The sequence below is a fragment of the Lepisma saccharinum genome, chromosome 3 (assembly GCF_977018435.1).
Source record: "Lepisma saccharinum chromosome 3, izLepSacc3.1, whole genome shotgun sequence".
NCBI lineage: Eukaryota > Metazoa > Arthropoda > Insecta > Zygentoma > Lepismatidae > Lepisma > Lepisma saccharinum.
The window spans coordinates 116,456,094-116,478,874 of record NC_139231.1 but is presented as its reverse complement, the minus strand read 5'-3'; the positions used below and the strand labels follow the sequence as shown (position 1 = coordinate 116,478,874).

Sequence of the window (22,781 nt, the reverse complement as noted above, 5' to 3'; positions counted from 1 at the left end):
AGAAAATCGTGAAGAAAGCCAATATTCGGTTTTGTTTTTTTATTGGGTAAAACAGCACCTGAGGCATATGAAATGTTGCAACAGGCTTTCCAACAAGCTTCCCTACTCTCAAGAACAGTTTACCTGTGGTTTTCTGCTTTTAAGAGTGGCAGAAGTGTAACAAATGACATGCCAAGATCAGGTCGCCCAAGAACTTCATACAGAAGAATTAGTGCAAAAGGTGAAAGAAATGGTGCAACATAACAGGAGAATTAGTGTAAGGATGATTGCAGAAGCTTTGGCTTTAAATAAAGACACAGTTCATCTGATTCTAACAGCAGACCTTAACAAAAGAAAGAAGTGTTCTCGCATTGTGCCTCACACTGCAATATCCATCAACCAATTCTTCGGACAAAAAAGGGTAACAGTCATGCCACACCCTCCATATTCACCTGATTTAGCCCCTGTGATTTTTTCTTGTTTGGCAAGATAAAAAGCGAGTTGAAAGGCAAGAGATTTGAAAATTTGGAAGAAATTAAGGTGGCTACTACTGCCAAATTATCTTCCGTCATCAGGAAAGAATTCAGTTCTTGTTTTTCTGATATAGTGAAAAGATGGGAAGACTGTATAAAAGCTGATGGTGATTATTTTGAAGGGGACTCTTAGGACTTTAAGATAAATGTAAATATGTTCATAAATATATTTTATTTTTTGGGTTATTGATCCATTGCCACTACTTTTTAGACAGACCTTGTAAAAATCATGTAAAACCTAAAAATATGTATATAAACCTAAAAAAAGGTTTAATTTAGGCACGTAAACCTAAAATAGGTTCTAACAAGCAAAATAGGTTATTTTAGGTACTATAAAACTTTGCCAGTTGTTGCGTTTTTTAATGATACACTGACGTAACTTGTTATTTCTTATTTACCTGCAAAGGAAAAAATAAGTTAAAAACCTAAAATTGGAGGTCTAATGATGAGTAGTAATAACTAAATGAAATTAATTTTAAACAAATGCAAAGTAATGTCCAATCCCTCAACTTGGAGACTTTATGGTGAGTGCTGAGGCTAATCAATGAAATGGTAAAGGTGCTTATGAGGCAAACCAGAAGTGGATAATTCCCTCAAAAAATGGGGCAAATTTGGATCCCAATACTACAGAGCGGGACACACTGTACTAATAATACATTGGATCACTGTCATTTAGGAAATAGAAGTCTATAGATTTGTATTTAGTTAGTGTAAACATACTCTTGTTTTTTGTTGTTGTTTTTTTTTAAAAAAAAAAAGAAAAAGAAAAGATACATGCCTGAAGAGAATAGAAACTTCTAGTATTCTAAATATCAATTACTTATTAACATTGTTGCCTTGTAGTCAAGGGATCCCAGGTTTAATATCCAGTATATAACCACATAGTGGTTCAGAACCCACTTTAAACTGCAGGTACAGTCCCGATTAGCTTATCTGTGCATAAAGTGGACTTAAATAGAAACTATAAAAAAGAATCTGTTATCTTGCCAACAATTTTGAATATTACAGTATTTAAGCTTAATTTTTCGTAAGTTCAGAAAACACCTATTTCCTCAACTTGTATTTACACTTGCTTACTTTCTCCTTGCAGATAGATGCACAGAGCTGCCAGCAATTGCTTCTCCAAGCAGAGCTTCGTGCTAAAAGAAAGGAGCTAGAAGAGCTAATGAGAAAAGATCAGGGCCAAACATCTGCCATCAATCAGGACATATGCAGTGACATCTCAGCTGACAAATCAGAACTATTGGGTGAGTTTTGCATCTGTATTGTGTTTTATTTATTTACTTGAAATATCCTGAATGCAGAATGTATCCATTTTACATCAGGATATGAACAAAGAACAATAACACAACAAATAGAAAGGAATAATATTTCCACACAACACATACACCCACGTGGTTTGTATTAAATGCTATGAAATTATATTTTTGCTTAAACAGATCAAGTGCCATTATAAAATTTACTGATATCAGTGACCAATATTTTCTGCAGGTGATCCATTAGAAATGATGAAAGTGAAATGATAATGCTGAGGTAGAGTGTTTAATGTCTTGTCTTTATGTGGGTATAGATGAAACGTGGAAGTTTATTGACATTGGTATCAGTGTTGTAGATGACCAGTAGAGCCTCTGCTGTAACACAAATTTCAAAATGATTCTTATTTTGCAACAATGAACATAAGTGTGTCAAGTGGTTTTTCAGTGGTGCAAATGATGACATTATATGGGTAAACCCTCCCAGTGAAATGAAAGGTTGAGATAACATTCATCTTCCTCCATCCTCTCGCACACCGAAGTTGTGAAGGTATAATGAGATACATGATCTTTCTTGTAGAGCTTGTGTACTTGAAATGTGATATGGATAGATGTGAATACATCATTGCACTGTGCATTGGCAAGAGGTGTACTGCACATCTTGTTCTCATCAATGAGAGCTTGTACCCGTTTCACATAAGCTTAATCATGCAGTCATTCACGATTTTGTAGCCTTACAACTGAAACAGTTTCCTTGAATACTGCATGCCATCTCTCTTATCCCATGTATTCACGTTATACCCGTACAATACTTTGGAATTGTATTGTAGCCCTTGACACACTGAGCTCGTAGTTACAGATTTGGAACCTTTTTTGAATTTCGTACACAGCAATGCTTGTACTAATCATTTGCAACACTGATACCGATGTCATTAAACCCCCATGATTCCTCTATGCACTTATAAAGACAAGAAAGCAAATAGAAAAAAGAAAAGTCAATACCATAGTTTTATAACATCATTTTATTTTTCAACATATCAACTTGTAGAGTTAGGAATGTTCCATGCTCACAATGCTTATAGCAGCTGGAGCATGATGTTGATCACCTCCACAAATCACAGATTTTTTAGTACATGACATGTTAATTTCATGTGAAACAGAATGAAGAAAATTAGAATAAGTTAACCTTTACTCGGTCAATGGGTCACATGTGACCCATAGAAAGTATGGGCGTAGTCGGCCGATGGGTCAATGGTGACCCATCGTGCTGATTAAGAAGTTCATGTGCTTTTAGCATCTTCATACTTGTATGTGTGGTTGTAAACCCTGACAGATGTTCCGATAAAACTTCGAAATGTCATGTGGAAGAAAACCAACCCACCCAGGACCCCCCTCCCCCCAACTCCAAAATTACCTATGGAAGCTGGCGCAAATTTTAAATTTGAACACTTATTTGACAAAAAATGTTATAACTCGTAGACTATTTGACCAATCTACTTTGGGTAACTTTTGTGTTGCAGCTAAAACATCAGGGCATTCAACAGTGCAGGAATCAGAATGCCAAAGGCAATAAGAGGGGTTGGGCGGGCCGCGGCCCCCAACTTTCAATGAAAAAATCAAAGAAATGGGGAGTTTGCTCCCTCTTCCTCCGCAATTTTTGGAAGGGGACGCAAACTTTAGCCTTATTTTCAAAGAATGGTCCTTTCTCAATCGAATGAAAGTCATTTCATGTTTCTGGGTGCATAACATTATAGAATATGTGAAAGAATTCCCCATTTTTATGATTTTTTCATTGAAAGTTGAGGGCCGCGGCCCACTCAACCTCTCTTATTGGCTTTGTGGTTTTGATTTCTGCACGGTTGCATGCCCTGTTGTTCTAGCTGCAAAACAAAAGTTACCCGAAGTAGATTGGTCAAATAGTGTACGAATTAAAAATTCGTGCCAAAAGGCCTCGGCGAAACCGAAAAAATGTTCTAACTCGTAGACTATTTGACCAATCTACTTCGGGTAACTTTTGTTTTGCAGCTAAAACATCAGGGCATGCAACCGTGCAGGAATCAAAATGTCAAAGCCAATAAGAGTGGTTGGGTGGGCCATGGCCCCCGACTTTGAATGAAAAAATCATAAAGATGGGGAGTTTGCCCCTCTTTCCCTGCTATTTTGGGAAGGAGAGGTAAACTTTAGCCTTATTTTCAAAGAATGGTCCTTTTTCAACCGAATGAAAGTCATTTCATGTATCTGTGTGCATTACATTATCGAATATGTGAAAAAACTTCCCGTTTTTATGATTTTTTTCATTGAAAGTTGGTGGCCGTGGGCCACTTAACCCCTCTTATTGGCTTTGGCGTTTTGATTCCTGCACGGTTGCATGCCCTGATGTTCTGGCTGCAAAACAAAAGTTACCCGAAGTAGATTGCTCAAATAGTCTCAGAGATATAACGTTTTTCTGAAATAGGTGTAAAAATTTAAAAATCGCACGCAAAGACCGTGTCCAGGGAGGGGTTACTTTGGAAAACCCGCTCGAGGGTGTAAAGGTTTTATAGTTTTGTGTCATTCATATTGAAGAAGATATTTTGTTCAGTTGGTTGTGTATTATCATATAATTAACACTAGTCTTCACTTTCATGTATTTTTTGTATGCTAAGCCATAGGCTGAACCTTACCCTTTAATGAATGTAGAATCTAGAAAGCATGTACAGGGTGGTCACAAAGTGGGTGTACCCCCCCTTTGTTTCCGATACTACAGTGGTTGTTGTTGTTATAGCAATGTGATCACGTATCTGATAGTTCAATTGTCCAGGACATCGGTATGGAGACCATCAAGATCGTAGCACAGCTGAATTCTGCTGCCATATCCTGGCAGATGTTATGCGGAGATATTCCGGTGTCACGTCCTATCAGCATCAGAGAGTTCATGAACGTGACAAGGATGGTACGGCTTGCACTTTAAATCAAGTTTCATGTGTTTCATCATGGTCAAACGATTGCAAATCAACAACAATTAAACATACTTTCCGACGAAAAGCCAAGGGTTTGCCCACTTTGTGGCCACCCTGTATAGAGACCTCCGAAGGAATGGGCAAATCATTCATTTTCATGCCCTGACTTGTTAAATATGTTTTCTTCTGGAAGAATTTTTTCTTCTCGAAATCATTTTCTACAAAAATGGATGTTAGAAGTGTCTTGGCTGTATTGGCCTGGATAAGACCTACTAAGTCCTATTTTTTTCTCTTTGCAGGATATAGTCATATTACTGCAGATGGCACCACGACAAATGCAACATGGGGAGGATCCACCCAGGGCACTTTGGATGACTTGGGAGAACAGGACAACGATATTCAAGAACAGAGTGCAGGATACTCCAGGTAATTGCACAATTAGAACAGTCATTTGATACGTTGTTCTGAGGAATTTAATGTAACTAATCATAGTGCTAAGCAAGCTGTTTAAATATTTTCTCAATTTTCATAAACCAAGGGAAAGCCATGTAGTAACTGTGTATCCAGCATGTAGTATCAGATTAACATCAGCCTCCATGGGAGAGTGGTTATGGTTCTGGGTTTAAGTCTTCTGAAATGCATGGGTGTTTCATTGTCCTACGTTGCCATAGTTACTGTAGATGTGAAATAACCAAAGGATGTTTTATTTTTAGTGATGAGGCCAGAGATGAAGATGAAGAGGAGTCATATTCATTTGGACCATTTGTACAGTCTAGAAGTAGCCTAGTCCAATTAACTAATAACAGAAGCCAACAGCAGTCATCTAGCAGGTAAGGTCATATTTCGTAATTGAAGAACAGGTGAACACTTATATTCCATCACTCAAAAACATGTAATTTTGTTCTCCGATCAAAAAGTCATGGCAAGTGTAGTGGAACCTCAATTTTTTATTTCTCAGAAGACCAAGGAGGAAACTGTAATAGAATTTTATTTATGAAAATTGAAATTAATTCAAGTTTTCTGTCTCATTTTGTTACATGCTTGTAGGTAAATGTTAAATATCTAATCAGCTTAACAGTATTTGTAACATTGCTTTTCTGCCACCTTTCCTAATCACGATAATGATGATGTATGATTATTAAGTGAAATTGATGAAGGAACACTGACAAATAACATGCTCAAACTGGGACTCAAAACCTGGGACCTTCAGTGGTGAGATTGAAAGTCAACCCCTTAACATGTTGAGCCACTGAGCCAGCTGTCAACTAAATGGTACATAATTGAAACAAGTATCTTATACAAATTTACTTTCATTGGCATTTCTAGAACATATTTCACTTAACAGAATATTTCAACTGTTTCAAACACAGTCTTAAATTGTCTTAATAAAAAGGATGCTAAGTATGATGTTAGCTGGTCACACATTATTGTGTTGAAACCTAATTTGTACCTTAAATAACAATGAAAGTAACATGATCATAATGACACAAGACAACCTATGCTTAAATTGAATGGTACATCTACTTATTGTTCATTAAACATTCACATTCAACTTTTATTTTTCCAGGGAAATGCTTAACCTATCTATGGATTCAGGTCGGTTGCCTTCAAGTACAGCCAACAATAGCCAAACTGGAACACCCAGGGGTTCCTGCAGGTCCAATGCACAACCAAAACTGCCCATGACTGGAGCGCATAATGTTTGGCATAAAGATTCAGAAGGTAATTATTATAATTATTGTGTCAGTTAAGTAGTGGTGTTCATGGTGGAGTTGCAAGTGCCTTTCATAATTTGTCAGTTGAGGAGGTCTGGAAACTATCAGTTCTGCCCATTCGTAATGACATCATTGTCGATTGACAAATCCATTAGGCACCAGAGGAAAAGTAATGTTTGTTTATTCACCAGTAACACTCATCTTCCTTTTCGGGATGGAGATATGCCTTCAATGGATGTACGTCCTTTTGTTTGCCACTTGTTGCCTTTCTGAATGAGCATTTATGAATGATTTATAACTAGGGCTAAGCTGATACTAATACCAATGTGTTGATAAGTAGCAAAAAGTATGGGTTGAACTTTAAAGTCTGCAAAAGTGCCACATGACACTTTAACAGAGTCTGAATATCCTGGAATGCCTAATTTTCACTTTTTAGGCAAAAACATATTGTGGGGAGAAATGGATATTGTGATTAAATGGCTATCTCATGTGAAATAAGGAATATTCGAAAGCAGAACTCTGATAGATGTATACAACATACGTAATTCCAGTGGACAAAAGTATGTTTTAGAATTGATAAATATTCTGAAGTACTTTGAATTGTTACAATTTATCAGCATCAGTGTGAAATGGAGGAATATCGACATTGGCATTGGTTCAGCATTATTTATAACAGAATAATGATTAATTTCCACAAGTGTAGATGCAGAGAATGTTCACTTGACAGCAAATGTCAAGCTCCTCTGCCCTCCCCCACCAATATGCATTTGCACTTTTTTCTTTCTTTTGTTATGCATTCCTCAGTTCATCACATTCATCAGGGTATGTGATTGATGAAAGTGATAGACCTTGTTGGTTTCATCACTGAAAGAAGGGGTAGATTTTGGCTTGCAATGCATCCATGAATCAACTTATGAATGGGCAGATTGGAATGAACAATAGTTAATATTCTAGCAGGTTTTGGTTAATACAATCTAATGCAAAGTTTTTCACTGCACACTGAAACCCTCATTTTACATTTTCCCCTTTATACATTCAATCTTCTTGCACCCTAATAGTTTTTCTTGCATGTACGCATTGCTTGCATGGTAGAATTATTTTCCTGTAGTTTACGGTTATTACAAGCATAAGAAAACAGTTTTTCGTTGTGACGTTTCAGGAGAACACATGCTCCCTTCATCAGACATTTATTTTTATTTTGACTAAAGATACAGTTATAACAATGGTTAGCATTCAAAATGAAAATAAATGTCTAATGAAGGGAGCGTGTGTTCTTCTGAAACGTCACAACGAAAAACTGTTTTCTTATGCTTGTAATAACTGTAAACTATAGGAAAATAAATACTTCATGAACCCAACATAGCAAAATGTTACAAAATTTTCCCTGAATATACATTTCATTAATATACTCTGATTAACAACATAGATCAAGAACTCTACGATACAACTTTGTATATACTTTTGTTCACATAAAATGGCACATATTTCAATTATCCAACCTTCTAAATCGTACCACTTTGTGTTAATTTACAAGTAGAATGGAATTTTCTATTTGTTTACTATTTCCCCATTGGCACAGCGTGATGCAGATCACATCACCACAAATGGTTGATATCTTGAATGTGTGTGCATCTTACCTCCACATCCCCTGTATACCTTCTTGGCATGTAGCAGTGTGCAAGAGGTGGAGTTATCTTTCCCCAATATCATAGTGGCTAATGCTTTTGCCTTGCAATCAGAGTCCCAGCTACAGTTCTAGTAGAGACAAATCACACAGTAGTTAGGATCCTAATTTAGACTATAGACCTAGTCCCATTTAGTCTATGTGAGCAAGACTTTGCCAAACGTCACAGTGAATGTATTTTGGTGGTCAAGTATATTGAGAATTTGTCTCACAATCTCACCTTAAATAGTTCTGGGTTTGAATTCCAGTCAGGAGATTGGTTTTTATTAGGGATTGGACAGATTAATCAGTACTCTATTGGTATCAGCTGATATAGGCATGTCTTTATCACTAAAATTACTGATAATTTTACCAATCTGATATATCTGTAAATATTTTACAATTTTGTGCAATGTTGTGCCATTTTGTTATAATTTTTATGAATATAAACATACAATCTCCACTGTGTAAATGCCTTAATATTCAGCTTCTTGTGCATTGAAAAAGATTGGTTTAGCTGGTAGCACACATATATTAAGGAGGTCAATGAAGTAATTGGAATTTTATATCGGATCTGTAGAATATCGGTTATTGGTATCGGTACTTTATCAGTGTCAGTCAAATTTTCATATCGGCCCATGAATACTTTTTATCCATTTCAGTAATCATCATTAATTCTAATTGTGACAATTAAGCAAAGAGGTAGAAAAGTTATATTAAGTAACCATAAATACAAGTCAACACATGCATAACATTTATTTCAAGAGTTATAAGTGTTGATTCATTACAACAGTAGAAACTTTTATGTTACTCAATTGTAATTGTACAAAGTGAGCCCTGAATGTTGTTGCAGATAATACTGGCACTCTTCCTCGAGCAGTTTGGACTCCATCCCATGCAAGGCAAGAGAACATGGTTGCAGCTGAAGAATTGGTTGCAGATAATAGTGCACACTCACTTGCTGCAAGTGTTTCTGGTCATCCAGCAAGCTGGTGGCAGCAACAGGCATATCAGGTAAACTTGAAAACAATCCTTAATTAGTGCTCAGACCCATTCTAAGCCGTCTAAAATAATCAATTCATGAAATTCCACTCTTGGTATTGTTTGAAATATGTGGTGCAAATAAAATTATTTATTTTTTTATATATAATCTAGGAAAACACATATTTAGTTTATAGGTGATTCTACCTCATTTTGTCAGTAAATGATGCAAAATGAGAAATAAAGTTGTTAAACGCAAAATTTTTAGCCTAAATACCAATAACCCTTTCCTGAGTTGGATTATTCTGAGTTGTTTAATATTCCAGGAAATCTGTGATAAAATGTGGGATGAAAAATAGGCACATCTAAAAGCGATAAACTTAATGGCGTTCCATTATTTTCACATAGGTGACAGAACGTAAAGATTATGAGGATGGAAGTTTTCATTGTATGTAATATGTGTAAAGTTTCCAAATCCAATTTTAGATTTTGTCATTTTCAATCTGAAATGCCATGTTATTCCACTTGTACTCAGTTTTAGTACAGAAATTTTGATATTTTAATCACCACAAATATGTGTCTACCAATAAGTGGGTTTTCCCAAAATCTTGCAAACCACATGCTGACCATTTTTTGCACTCTACTCAGAATTATGAAAATTCTATCTTTGCAAAGGTTGTGTGTGGGGATGTCCTTCAGACAAATTAAATATCGAAAAGTTAGTGAGGAAATTGTGGTTTGACTTGAATCTGTGTCAGTGGTGGTATGTAAATTCAGATGGTGTTTTTGTTTGGACAAAATTTTACTCTAAATTTCCAGTCACTGAGTTCAGTTCTGTAGTGTGCTGAATGGTAGTTTTTAACCATTTTTTAGCAAGTTTACAGAATGTGTACAAATTATGTACTCTCTATTGCTGTGGTTAAATTTTCGTTCATACTTGTGAGTTAATGTATTTTTCCAAGAAAGTATTACAGCAATCCTCATGCTGAAATCTGAGTCAGTTTTTTATGTATCAGTGTTGAGTTCTAGATTATAAATATACATGATATTGAAAATGTCCTCGATAATTATTCATCTATATTCTTATACATATATAGATTTTTCACTATTTACCAATTTTCAAATCTATGCATAGGCTAAATTTTTGGTTCTCAGAAATGAAGCGTTACTATCCACATACCACCCATTATGATCACATGTGGCCATATTATACATACAGTGGGTGGACAGATTAATACAAACACTTGAAAAAGTAATTCAGTACACTCTTAATACGGCACGGGACCACCTTTTTAGCCTTTAGAACAGCTTGGATTCATCGTGGAATCAAGTCGTTCAAGCCCTGAATAGTCTCCAGTGGAATATTGTACCATTCTTCCAGAAGCACATCACGCAGTTGCCGCAGAAGTGAGGGTGGAGGAAATTTGTGTTGTACTCGATCCTCTCTAAAACCGACCACAGTGGTTTAATAATGTTGATTCAGCTGGCAAGGAAAGGTGTTAAAGTTCATATTAATGTTCCGTAAGACTAAAAACAGCTCTGGCAGTGTAAATAGGCACGTTATCATCTTATTCACAGTATAAAAAGTATTAAAAAACTTACGTGAGTGAGTATAGTAGTCGTAACAATCCTTGCAAATGATGTTTCACGAAGCTACGCTTTGCTTCTTCAGGTTTTCTTATCAGTACATAAAATACTTCGTCATATATATATAAATAAATCCAGGATTAGGTGAAAAAGGGTATTGGGATATAGAAAGTAAAATTACATGACGTTAAAAGTGCCTTATAGGCTAGGAGATAATTCTAAAAGAATGGTGTACCCATACTACCATACAGAATGAATGTATTCCAATACCCTTTTTTACCTAACCCTCGATTTATTTATATATATGACGAAGTATTTTATTTACTGATAAGAAAACCTGAAGAAGCGAAGCGTAGTTTCACGAAACATTGTTTGCAAGGATTGTTACGACTACTATACTCACTCACGTAAGTTTTTTTAATACTTTTTATACTGTGAATATATTTAGTGAGTAAACGCACAAATTCAGAATGTAAATTATCATCTTAGAAGACTGCATCCTTGTTTGGGGATTAACAGCTGTGCCTAAAATGTCCATAGTTACTGGCTGTAATTTTACCTTCCAGAGGAATGATGGGGCCAACAGAATACCAGGAGATCTCTGCCCAAGCCATTACAGATCCACCTCCATATCTGACAGGCAGGCAATCTGGAAAATATGCCCACTTTAGGCATTTGCTACACACACATGCCCCGTTCTCGGAAACACCGAGAAACATGACTCAACTGACCATATTACCTTCTTCCAGTCACCACAGGTCCATCTTTTGTTCTCATGGCACCACTTTTTTCATTCACTGGCATTGGTCACAGTAATCAGATTTTTAGGAATGGCAGCCCTACCCCTAATGTTGAGTTTATGAAGCTTCTGTTGTACTGGATGTGCCAGATGTTCATTGAGGAGTGCTGTCACTTTTGCCGTTGTAGGTCTACCGTTCTTTGTGAGAATACTCTTTAATGCTCAAGTGATCCCTGTCACGATTTTTTGTATGCGGCTATAACCTTCGACATGTCCCCCTTGCTGCACCAAATAAAGCAGCAGTCTTTGTTACTGGTGCACCAGCTAAATGTGCTCAAACAATCTGCCCTCTTTGGAAATGCGATACGTCTCCCATTTTATAGCTTGACCTTGGAACCGTTGCACATGAAAGTTCGTACTGCACTGATTCAGCCACTACATGAAATTGACAAACATCTTGATAACAAATGCTCATCGCAATGCATGATGGTTCTGCAAACTCGGAACAAATTATCCTTCCCTTGGCAGTGTGGTTCCATTAATTCATCCCCCCCCCCCTCTATATATGCTATGCAGAAAGATGACCATGTAATAGGAATCAATCCACTCAGAAAGCTATCAGATTGCACCTGTTGATATTTTTCTTGTGGCAAGTTGATGCATGTAATAGGGTGTTAGACTGTCTTCCATCAAACCCTACTCTACTGTTCTGCCAACAGAACCTGTACAGGGTGACCAGAACTTTTAGCTCAGAAAACCACGTGGCAAGATGATATGTCTAGCATGTTCCTGGATATTATCATTTTTCCACGTAAACACTGATGCGGAAAGCTGATGCACACAATTTGGCAATGTGAAACTTAAAAAGTCCCGATATGGCTCCTCGTATATAAATATGTATAAGTTTAGTTTAATTTAGATTTTTGGTTCATTATTTAGAGTTCCACATATATTTTTTTCTTTTTAATGTGAATACAGATTTTCCTACATTTTATGTTTTTTCACCTTGTCCCACCTGAAAAATGTAAAATCATTGTTCCACGGTATTATTTATTATTTGAAGTTCTTTTTTGGTAGTCATAATCAATTTTTATATTTTAGCTGCAACACCAGTTGGAAGTAACAACCACTTTGTGCCAAACAATGCTTCTAGAACAGCAACACATGCTGGGAAATGTTCCTGCAGGCATTTCACCATTTCACATTACGTCTGCTTGGGGCCAGCTGCCAATGGACTCCTTCCAGTTGTATTCGTCGCAGTTCCAACAGCAGCAGCTTCTGCTTACACTCAGCCAGTGTTGCAATCTGTTATGGCTTCAGCAGAGAGAGCTAGCAGCACTTCAGGCATCTATGCATGTGGTATGTGCTCTTCCCTTTCTACTCAGTATGTTTTTTTTTACTGTTAGATGTAAAGGGTGCCCCTCAAAAAGGTAACTGAAAATATCAAGTGCTCACCTTTTTTTTTACCACTGTGTATAACATAGCAGGGCCCCAACATTGCCAAATGGTTCATGCTTCACCTTTGGGATGAATGGTCCCAGGTTCAATTCCCATTGTGAGCCCCCAAAATGTTAATGTTGACCCAGTACGGTGAATATAATTGGGGAGCTACTTGAAAACAAATAAAGGGTGCGGCAATGAATTGGGTGATTTTGCAACACTGGATATAGCTAGTTGTTGCATAAGAAGTAACATGTCACTACCGCTAACTTGCAGTCTGCTTTACCATTCAGTTATGATGGAGTCGTAAAACGGCACAGCTCGCATGTGCTGTAAAAGTGTGTTACAAGAAAGTGATAAGTACGTGTTCACACAGCCTGCATTTCGGAATTTTTTTTAATATTCCACATCACGATCTGGTGCTTTTTGTCTACGTCATCAAAACATTGATTAAAAACTTTCAGAAACAATCTCTGAAGATTGGATCTGTGAAGAGGTGGCTTGCATTCCTATGGCCTTGCTTTGCAATCTGATGTTTAACCTATCCAAAAGACTGTGCAGACACGCAACTATTTATTTTGTACGCTTTTACAGCGAATGTGAGCTGTGCCCCATTTCTCGACCCCATCATAAACGAATGGTAAAGCAGCTGCTTCAAGATAATGGTAGTCATGTGTTACCTCTGACACAACAACTAGTGATATTCAGTGTTGCAAAATCGCTGATTCATTGTCACACCCTCTAGTATCAGGTGCTTCTTGAAACCTAAAAAGTGGCAATGATGGAACTCAGTGCACTGATCATGCATCACCCAATGCAGGCCCTGGCCCTTAAAAGGGTGTTGCGCTATGGAGTGTAGTTTACTGTGACATAGTATTACTGTATGTGTTGTTTAGGGTACCAGTGCTTTTGAAATTATGTTACCATTATTCTCAATGTAACAATGACACTCACGAGGTCCTTACAAATCGGAAATATTTGTTTTACCCTCCTCACCCCGGAACGTTTTTGAGGACTGCTATGCTTGAAGAACTGTGAGCAGCTGGCCTATAGACAAGATAATCAAATGTGATTGCTTTTTCTTGATCATAACTATCATCTTTGATGTTTCCTTTTTGTGCATGCCGAGACTTGTTTATAATGAATATATGGAAGATTTTAAACATGAATCTTAGTTGATATTATTATTTCCATTAGAATTATCCTGGCCCAAATATTTCATTTTTAAGGTGGGTGGGTGTGCACGTATATATGTAGTATATTAAGGTTGTGACAGATTAATCTGTGTATGGGTTATTGGTAAAATTACCAATAATGTTACTGATCTGATAGATCTATAATTATGTATTATAATTTAATGCAATATTCTGTTGTTTTCATGTAATTTACGCATACAAACATATAATCTACATGCCTCAGTTTTTTAAAAGTAAATGTCTAAATATGTAGCTTCTTGTGAATTGAAGTCATCTAGTAACATATATTCATTAAGGAAGTCAATGAACCATTCAGGTTCTTCAAGGACCATTTGGAACATACGTATTGGATTGATAGAATATTGGTTATTCATATTGTAATTTTTTTATCACTGTTGGCCAGAATTTCGTATCTGTCCATTCCTAATATATACATACACACGCACACAAACTTAAAAATTTTGTATGTAATATTATTTCAGAATAATTGTTGAATGTTGTGAATATATTTTTAGAGACAGATAATTTTATTATTATTTGTAATGGGTAGTTTTAGTGAGGGAATTTATGAAGTGAGAGGGAAAGAGAGAATTCAATGTAAGTTGAGAAGCCTTACATGTTCATTTAAAGCATTTCTTGAATGTACTATTTTCAGCGAGGAAGATGTAAGTAACGGTTTGTCCTGAGAAAGCATATTTATTCACAGTTACAAGGAAAAATGACACATGAGGATCACGTATCGGGGGAAGCGGTTTCCCCACCAGGTGCTCAGGAACCAGCCGGTAACACAACCTCAGCAAACACATCCCGGGCTCAACCGCAGGCTGAGTCTCACCAGATCCCAGCAGCAGCCGCAATGCAGCAGCAGCTGAAGCTTTCCTTTAGCACAGGTTTGTTTCCAGGTTCCCTGGTTGCTGCATCGCCAGTACATTACAGATCCGGAGTCAGCAGTGCCCAGTCTCTACCGAACCTATTCTCCGGAGTTGCCGGTGCCTCACAGGTGCCCGCTTCCCCGTCACCAACACCAAATATTACATTTTCCACCCCGAATCGCATTCCTCACCTTATGATACCCTCTTCTTTCGCTCAGTGTGGCCAGCCAGCCGCTCCGGACTCGTGGGCTGTACCTGCTGCGACTAGCCAACCCAACGGAGTCCCTCCTCTGATTCATCCGGGAACAGGAAGCGTCGTCAGAGGTCCTCCCGTGACACTAAACAATCAGGTGCCACCTGGAATCAGAGCTAACAATTATTGGGATAACTTTAGAAGGTGAGTTCCTTGTTAAAAAATAAGCTTATATGCACTTTTTGTAAGTGACATTTGTGCCTATTTTTTTAGCAAAGTGCCAGCTCTGTAAGTAAATATATGTATGAACTCATGTTCATATATGAGAATAAATGACAAAATTTGATGTTTCTGTGTTATTTCTAATTTCCTCTACTTTGTTTTTGTCTTGTTTCTGTTACACTTTTGTTATTTTTGTTCGTCATGGGTACTAGATCTCTGTCCTTTACTATTACTTTTATTTGATGAGGAATTTAACTCAGCCATCAATATGTAAGAAGTTTCACAATTCAACCTGTTTTTTTCTTCTTAATTTTGTGAAGCTAAGTAATGTTATTTTTTATGTAACATAGTAGTGATTTTAGCTGAGTTTACAAGAAAAAATGTAAAAGCAACTAAGCTGGTCATTGGCTATGGGCAGAATTGGTTAATCGGTAGCTTTGGCTGAGCAAATGACGTAATTTTTTATTCACATACCAAATGCTATCAGGCAAGGTTGAATGGTTTAACTTGATAAGTGGTTTTCGGAACGCCGACTGTTGCTCGAAAATTCAAGTCATATTGCGTTCTTTGGATATAAATCCTGCAATAACTTGGAAGCATGAAGTTTCATCATACCATAGCTGAATGTTTTACAAATGCACTTCATTTCTTTTGTCGATTTAAGCTATTCATCATCTTGCACTTCCAGTTCGATATATATTAATAATGAATCAAAATGAAGGGTGCACTTACAATCTTGACCAGCACCTGTCTTTTCCTTGGTTTTTCATAAATCTAACAACTCTTGTATGAAATTCATTTTCATTGCTTGCCAAAATATGATTATACTAGGGTTATTTTTTAAGTAAGGTCAGTTTTGCACTAAGAATGAAGTAAGTAGATATTTTTAAGAAAAACATGTATTTTCTGAACTTACATACACTTCTCTATTTTTCTACATATTTTCCTTGCCGGTTTAAACAATTATCGTAATGAACGACGAGTTTTTAGATACCCTCCTCATAGAACTCTGCCACCTTAGCCAGTTACTCACGGTCGTTTTCACTTCATCAGTGTCTAAACCTTCCCCTAAGGCTTCATTCCCCTCGCCCAGAAAACAAGCTTGCGCTCTCTCTATTCCCTTCTATACTCTAAGGTCTAAACGCTTGCCGCCCAGGAAGGTTCTCAAATGGCGGAAGAGGAGTTGTCGCTAGGCGCAAGGTTTGTGAATACCGTTTGAAATTGCGCGTGAGCGTGGGAATGAGTGCACGTGCAGGCTCTTGGCATTTTTTGAGCAGCATCATGGCAACTGTGTTCTGGGACAGGCAGGCTGTTTTGTTAGTGGATGTTTTGCCGCAAGGAACAATAATTAACTCAGCTTCCGTGATTACCTGGCTATCATCACAGGCAGCAGAGTTCTATGAGGAGGGTATCCAAAAACTCGTCGTTCATTACGATAATTGTTTAAACTGGCAAGGAAATTATGTAGAAAAATAGAGAAGTGTATGTAAATTCAGAAAATGAATGTTTTTTATGAAAACATGTACTTACTTCGTTTTTATTGCAAAACGGACCTTACTTAAAAAATAACTCTCGTATATATCTTAAACAATCAATGCTTTTTGAAATAAGAAAAGTGGCATGCTGCTCAGGATAATAGGATATTCTTATTTTGATATGAGAACTTAGAATTCTGTGTAATGCTTAATTAAACAAATTTTCTGTACAATTACAACAGAACATGAGCATCACATACTCCAATTATAGTTGATCTCAATTAACTTGAGCGTGGATAAATTATATATTTTTTAAATAAAAAATGCATAGTAATAATATTGATTTGAAAACTTGTTAATGGTGGTATTGAGTGCTAGAAAAGGGCATGAATTATTTTAACTTGGCAGAAAATCTCAAACACGGTCGTCTTGTAGCAAGGTTTAATGCTGAAACGGAATACTAATAAATAAAAATAAATACAAAAGATTCTTAAATACGAAACAAAGATGTGACTTTTTTCTGAATTATCTATCAGGTATGAGTGTGGAAGCTTTAAATTGTTCTTTAGTTCTTCGTCGAGAAAGTAAGACGGTGTTGAAGAGATCAGTTTATTGGGTGTAGTCTGCTTTGACATTTGGTCACAAATCATTGTGCAAAGATCCTTTATTATGTTAATATGTTGTAGGTGATTGACTTCAATATATGTTTCACATCATTGTGGTAGGCACAGAGAGCCTCAGAAATTGAATCACTATTCTCAAATATGAAATATAAGCAACCACTAAAGATCTGCTTTTGGGGGAAATGAGAAAAACCCATGTCCCTCATAACATATTTAAAAACTACAGTCTACAAGGAGAATAGCAGAAGCATGCTATTTGAAATTATTATTTCATTTCACTGACAGGTTAATACAGCTAGACTTTGACTCATCTTCAGTCCATTAAATGGTATGTTAAAGCTGCAAATGTAATGAAATATTTATCTCAGAGCATGCACATGTATATTTACATCGATTCGTATGTGTACGCCTCACTTAAGTGCTAGAAATAAGTGAAGCCTACAGTAGTTGAATCATTAGAAAATAAACTCATTTGGAGATTAAATCTTTTAGATAAATGAAATTGAGAACCTTCATCATCCGTGATGTGATATCAGAGAATTTTTGCCTTCTAAAAAGTTATAAATTTGATTGAAAAATAAAGTGGGAAATTTATTTTTGAGAAAGTAGAACTTTTGTAAGTTTTTTTTGTAACTGTGATATTGTAGAGATGTAGGTTGAGAAGGAAGGATGAAAACAGGGGCGTAACTCATCACACGTACTTGCACTTGAAGTGAGTATAGAACAACAATGCAGTAGTCAAATATAGACAAAAACTTCACTTTAGCAAAGTATAAATGACCATAACTATGAACTTTTACTGGTTTTTTGGGTGCTGTTGATTAGAGAGCTACCCAAGTTGTGCGTTCCTATTCCCCTTTAACTGCAAAGTCTGGGCAGCTTTATAGGAAGCTAATTATAGAAACCTAGTCGCTGGTATACAATGTAATAGTTCAGTGGATGCTACTGTCAACAACTTATTGGCATAATAAGCCAGAAGGTCTGTGTTTGGTGTCCAGATATCCTTAGTTTCTAAATTGTGCATTGAAGGCATTGATAAATATTTTTTGAAATGTTTGCCAACTTAATTCAACTATAATATAGGGAATAAAGGTTAAAAAATCCAAGAAATCTCAAAAGAAAAGGAGTCCAAGAATGAAATAACAGCGTTGTTAGCTAAATTGAGAGAGACATTGTAATGTAAATGTAGCTTCAAAAATCATTTGCAAAAATGTAAGAATAGGACAGCATAGTTTTTGCAGTTAAAGTAATTTCATAGTAATAGACATGATGATGTCCTGCACCGTGGCCATCCGGTCTAAGGCTTGATGCTTTGGGCTCCGGCTACGGAACGTGCGCAGGTTCGAGTCTCCTGGGGAAGCCTAACAACTTTTCTACTGAGATTTCGGCCTGTGCATGGGACCGGTGACACCTACCATCGTGAGGAAATCGGGGAGCCACGAATGAGTACCATAAAACAGTCATGAAAACCTACGACGACGACTGGGGGTTCGTTGTGCTGACCACACGTCACCGCGTAACTGGTTGAATGATCTCTCACCTTGGGTGAGTGAGTGAGTGAGATCAGGTGGGAGCGAGGTCAGCAGTTGGTAAGTAGGCCAGGACCCTCAATGTGCTGTTGCACTGCAGGTTATTATTAGACATGATCATGAGTATGAGACGAACGTATTTGGACTATTTCTTTGGTTAATGTAGAAAAAACTGTTTACACTATTGCATTCTTCATACTGTCTGTACTTACCTCTCAAATATTCTGAATGGGGTATTTGGTCCCAGTACATTATGAACAAGAAATAGAGTGTATTCTGCAACCTCGTTCAACAATTACATGAGGTGAGTGAATGCATGCAGTGTTGCATTGAGTTGAATGAGATTTGTTCTGTAACTATATGCACACAGTGGAACCCCAGATTTTACAGTTTTGCCACTTTCCTGGTCCCATATATCCTTCATTAGAAGTTATGTACCCACATCCCTTCTGAAGTATACATAAACGAGGTTCCAGTATAATGGAATGTCTTGTAAATGCTTTTAAAATATTACCCTAGAGTTGCATTACCTTATAGTCACGTTGGATCGTGTTTTGGCAAAATTTTTACTCTGCTTTGTTTGATTGGCAAATGTTCAGGTGGTGTCACATTGCATCAGGAAAATTGTGAGTGTGTTTTTAGAGTTTGATGAGCAGCTTGTGTTGAAATGACCAATGAAATGTTACTGTTGGAAAACTCTTTATTGAAAATATTATTAATGAGGTTGAAATTGGTGGGTTAATGAGATTTTGGAAGATTAGTATTATTCGTGTGTATTTTTAGTATCCAAAAATTAATTTAAGACACATTCCCAATTGATATGCCTTGAATGGCATACATTTTGTCATTTGAGAATCATAAGAACATAACTCCCAAAAATGCTGTGTTCAGTTTAGTTTAAATAAATTCCTCTGGAGAGGTAATATCTCCACTTCCAATGCTTGACAGTAAGGTGAAGTCTCCTATCTCCAATTTACTTTTTTAAGAGTTGGACATGTTCCTAATAATATATTATTATTTCCTCTCTCCTGTAAATTTGGAGTTATGTCCTTCCAGTTCTCACACGGGAGTTTTTAACCCAAGTCCCATTATTTCATGGTGAATGCGGTAAATGTGGTTTTACCATTTCATATGTGAAGTTTGGTGTTTCCGCATTGCGAATTTGGATGATTTTAAATTAATTTCAAAGGCCCACTGCCTTTATTCCATCTCAGATACTGCATTCTCAGTTAATGAAGTCAGTAAGCTTACAAAATTAATCGGAAATCATCCAAATTTGGAATGTGGAAACACCAAACTCCATGATGGATGTGGTAAACGCAGGTTAAAATTACTTACGTGAAATTTTGAAATTTCGTATTTCCACGTTGCACAATTTAAGGGTTAAATCCTATTAATTTCCAATTAACGTGGAAATACGAAATTTCAAAATTTCACGTAAGTAACCAAACTTCACGTCTGTAATACGAGTCAATTAACTTTTTATTGTCCACTGTTGTCATCCAAACAACACAAGAAATCATGTGTAAAGATACATTTCTGGCAAACCAAAAAACATAATGATTTGGTTTCATTCTGCTCAGTGAAACACGTAAGAGTAACTCAGTGCCAGTGTGATTGCCCACACTTATTTACATGTTATTGTTTGTTACACCATGTATACCAGTGTAAAAGTTTGGCTAAAACTAGATGCTATGTGACTACACCCTTGCCCATTCATATCCTGAGCTGTAACAACAGTAATGCGATTTTGGTTTCCTGGAAAAGATTTTGTTCCTCCCCTGTGCCTTTTGATGAGAAATTGTACCCCAGCTAACATGTCCCTTTTCGTCCACTGAATTCTTTTAGTTGCATCACCTCCTCTGATGGTTGAACAATAACTGATCATAAAATACTCCACAAGCAAACAAAATTGCAGACAAAACTTCCAATTCAGAAGTATGCATGTATTGCTGTGTCTTGATAATAGCTCTAAATACCCAGTGTGAATTTCTTTTTTGTTCTGTCTTGTACTTTGAATTACAATTTGCTTAAAGACTTGTTATTTTGTCTGCTTAGCTATTCGAGACAGAACCTGCTGTCTACCAGGACAAAGAGCAATGAAGGGTTCTCCCACAGTCCAAGCCCTTTGGTTGATCGTTCTCACAATTATCTACGAACGTCTAGCATAGTAGTTCCGTCTGCTCAGAATCCATCAGGAACCCCTATTAGGCCCAATGCAGCCATGATGCACCAAACGTAAGTACAGCACTTTATGTACTAGGAGTGGGGCCAGTTAATCAGTACCCTATTGGTATTGCTCAATACAGGCATAGTTTATTGGTGGCATTGCTATTCATTTTGACTGCGGATGGGACAGACTGGTATTCTTGTCAGTATTGGCCGATGTAGGGATATCAGTGTATCACTAAAATTGCTGCTGCTAATGGGTTAATCCAATTACTGATACTTGAAAATTGTAGCAATTGATCAGTTTTTTGCTTTAAAATATTCATTGTTGCACAAGAGATAAGCATTTAATCACAAAATGCATTTCTTCCCACAATATTGTAAAAATTATTAAGACTTAATCCTCTTACTGATTTTGACTGATACAGATACCAGTAGTTGAAAATTGTAATAATTAAAAGCTGTTCAAAATATTGATTAATAGTGTGAACATATTGCGTTCCAATTATAAGCCTCGATTTGTCAGAGTTTTGCTTCAAAATATTCAAGAACTACATAAGAATATTAAAATACTTCTTATTTAATCAACAAATAGAAATATTTAACCATCAAGGAAGGACATTAGTATTTATTAGCACATTTTCAAAAATTTTATTTAATAATTGAATAGGGCTATTCCCATATGTATTTACTTTTTTGCATAATATTGGTGCAAAATAAATGTAAACTTTGAATTTTGCGTTATTTTAAAAGTGCCAGACCATATTCTTACAGACCAAATGCCAGCAAAGTATCGGTGAATAAAATCCCACTGTCATCGGTATCGGCTCAGCCCTAAAATTATGCATTTGCTTCATTTCTATGATATTTAGACTATATGCAAGTGTTGCACAGCATTTTTACAAAGTAGGCAAGACACTTGGACTCCTGAAAAGTACCGGCCAGTATCGTAGATTCCAGTCAACCAGGCTCAGCCTTAATATAAAGTAAATGTCAAAATATACAATTTATTTTTCTAAGGGACAACCTATTAGAGTCACATGGTTACATACAAGGTATGAGACAGTACTTCTTCAATGTTGGCCGATACAGACATATTGGTTTATCAGTAAAATTGCCAATAATTTTACTGGTGCAATATTTCTTTAAATAGCCTTGAATGAATGCAATTTGACCATTTACTTACTTGCTCTCCCTTCTGTGCAAAGTGAATGCAGCTGCCTCTCCCCTGCATATTACAACATACCATGAAGGCCACATACAGGTGGATGTAAAGTTCACATATTCAAACTCTCGGCCATTTTTGTAGAGGTGGTGTGATCATTACCACACTCCAGCAAATGTGCCATGCAACACTTTTGCAGAGCCTAATTATCTTGGAAATTGTTCAAAATTCAAAGTTTATTTTTATTGTGCACCAGTTGTGAAGAACTTGATTTCATGTACAAAACATGTACTGATGTAATTGTTGCGTATTTTAAAGCAAAACTGTTTGTAAATGGATTCACATAACTGGATGGAGTGGAATACTTATGCACTAACCTTAATCAATATTTTGATCAACTTTTAATTGCTATAATTTGCAGACATTGGTATCAGCATCGGTGTGAGTATTGGTTCAAAGTGGTATCTGCTGAACCCTAGTTTATATCATTGCACCATGCAATAAAAAC

General features: G+C 36.6%; 1 protein-coding gene across 4 annotated transcripts in view; it reads left to right on the top strand.

The window, feature by feature from the left end:
* cmb (combover) overlaps window positions 1-22,781 on the top strand; it is a 103,212-nt gene that overhangs the window by 60,907 nt on the left and 19,524 nt on the right. For 3 of the 4 annotated variants that reach the window (XM_083119238.1, XM_083119237.1, XM_083119239.1), the window contains 8 exons: window positions 1,603-1,759; window positions 5,004-5,130; window positions 5,418-5,534; window positions 6,272-6,426; window positions 8,936-9,096; window positions 12,491-12,748; window positions 14,732-15,294; window positions 20,998-21,177. In XM_083119238.1, the coding sequence (XP_082975364.1) occupies window positions 1,603-1,759; window positions 5,004-5,130; window positions 5,418-5,534; window positions 6,272-6,426; window positions 8,936-9,096; window positions 12,491-12,748; window positions 14,732-15,294; window positions 20,998-21,177 (1,718 nt within the window). The remainder of the gene's footprint in view (window positions 1-1,602; window positions 1,760-5,003; window positions 5,131-5,417; window positions 5,535-6,271; window positions 6,427-8,935; window positions 9,097-12,490; window positions 12,749-14,731; window positions 15,295-20,997; window positions 21,178-22,781) is intronic. The other variant, XM_083119240.1, reaches the window with a different exon arrangement.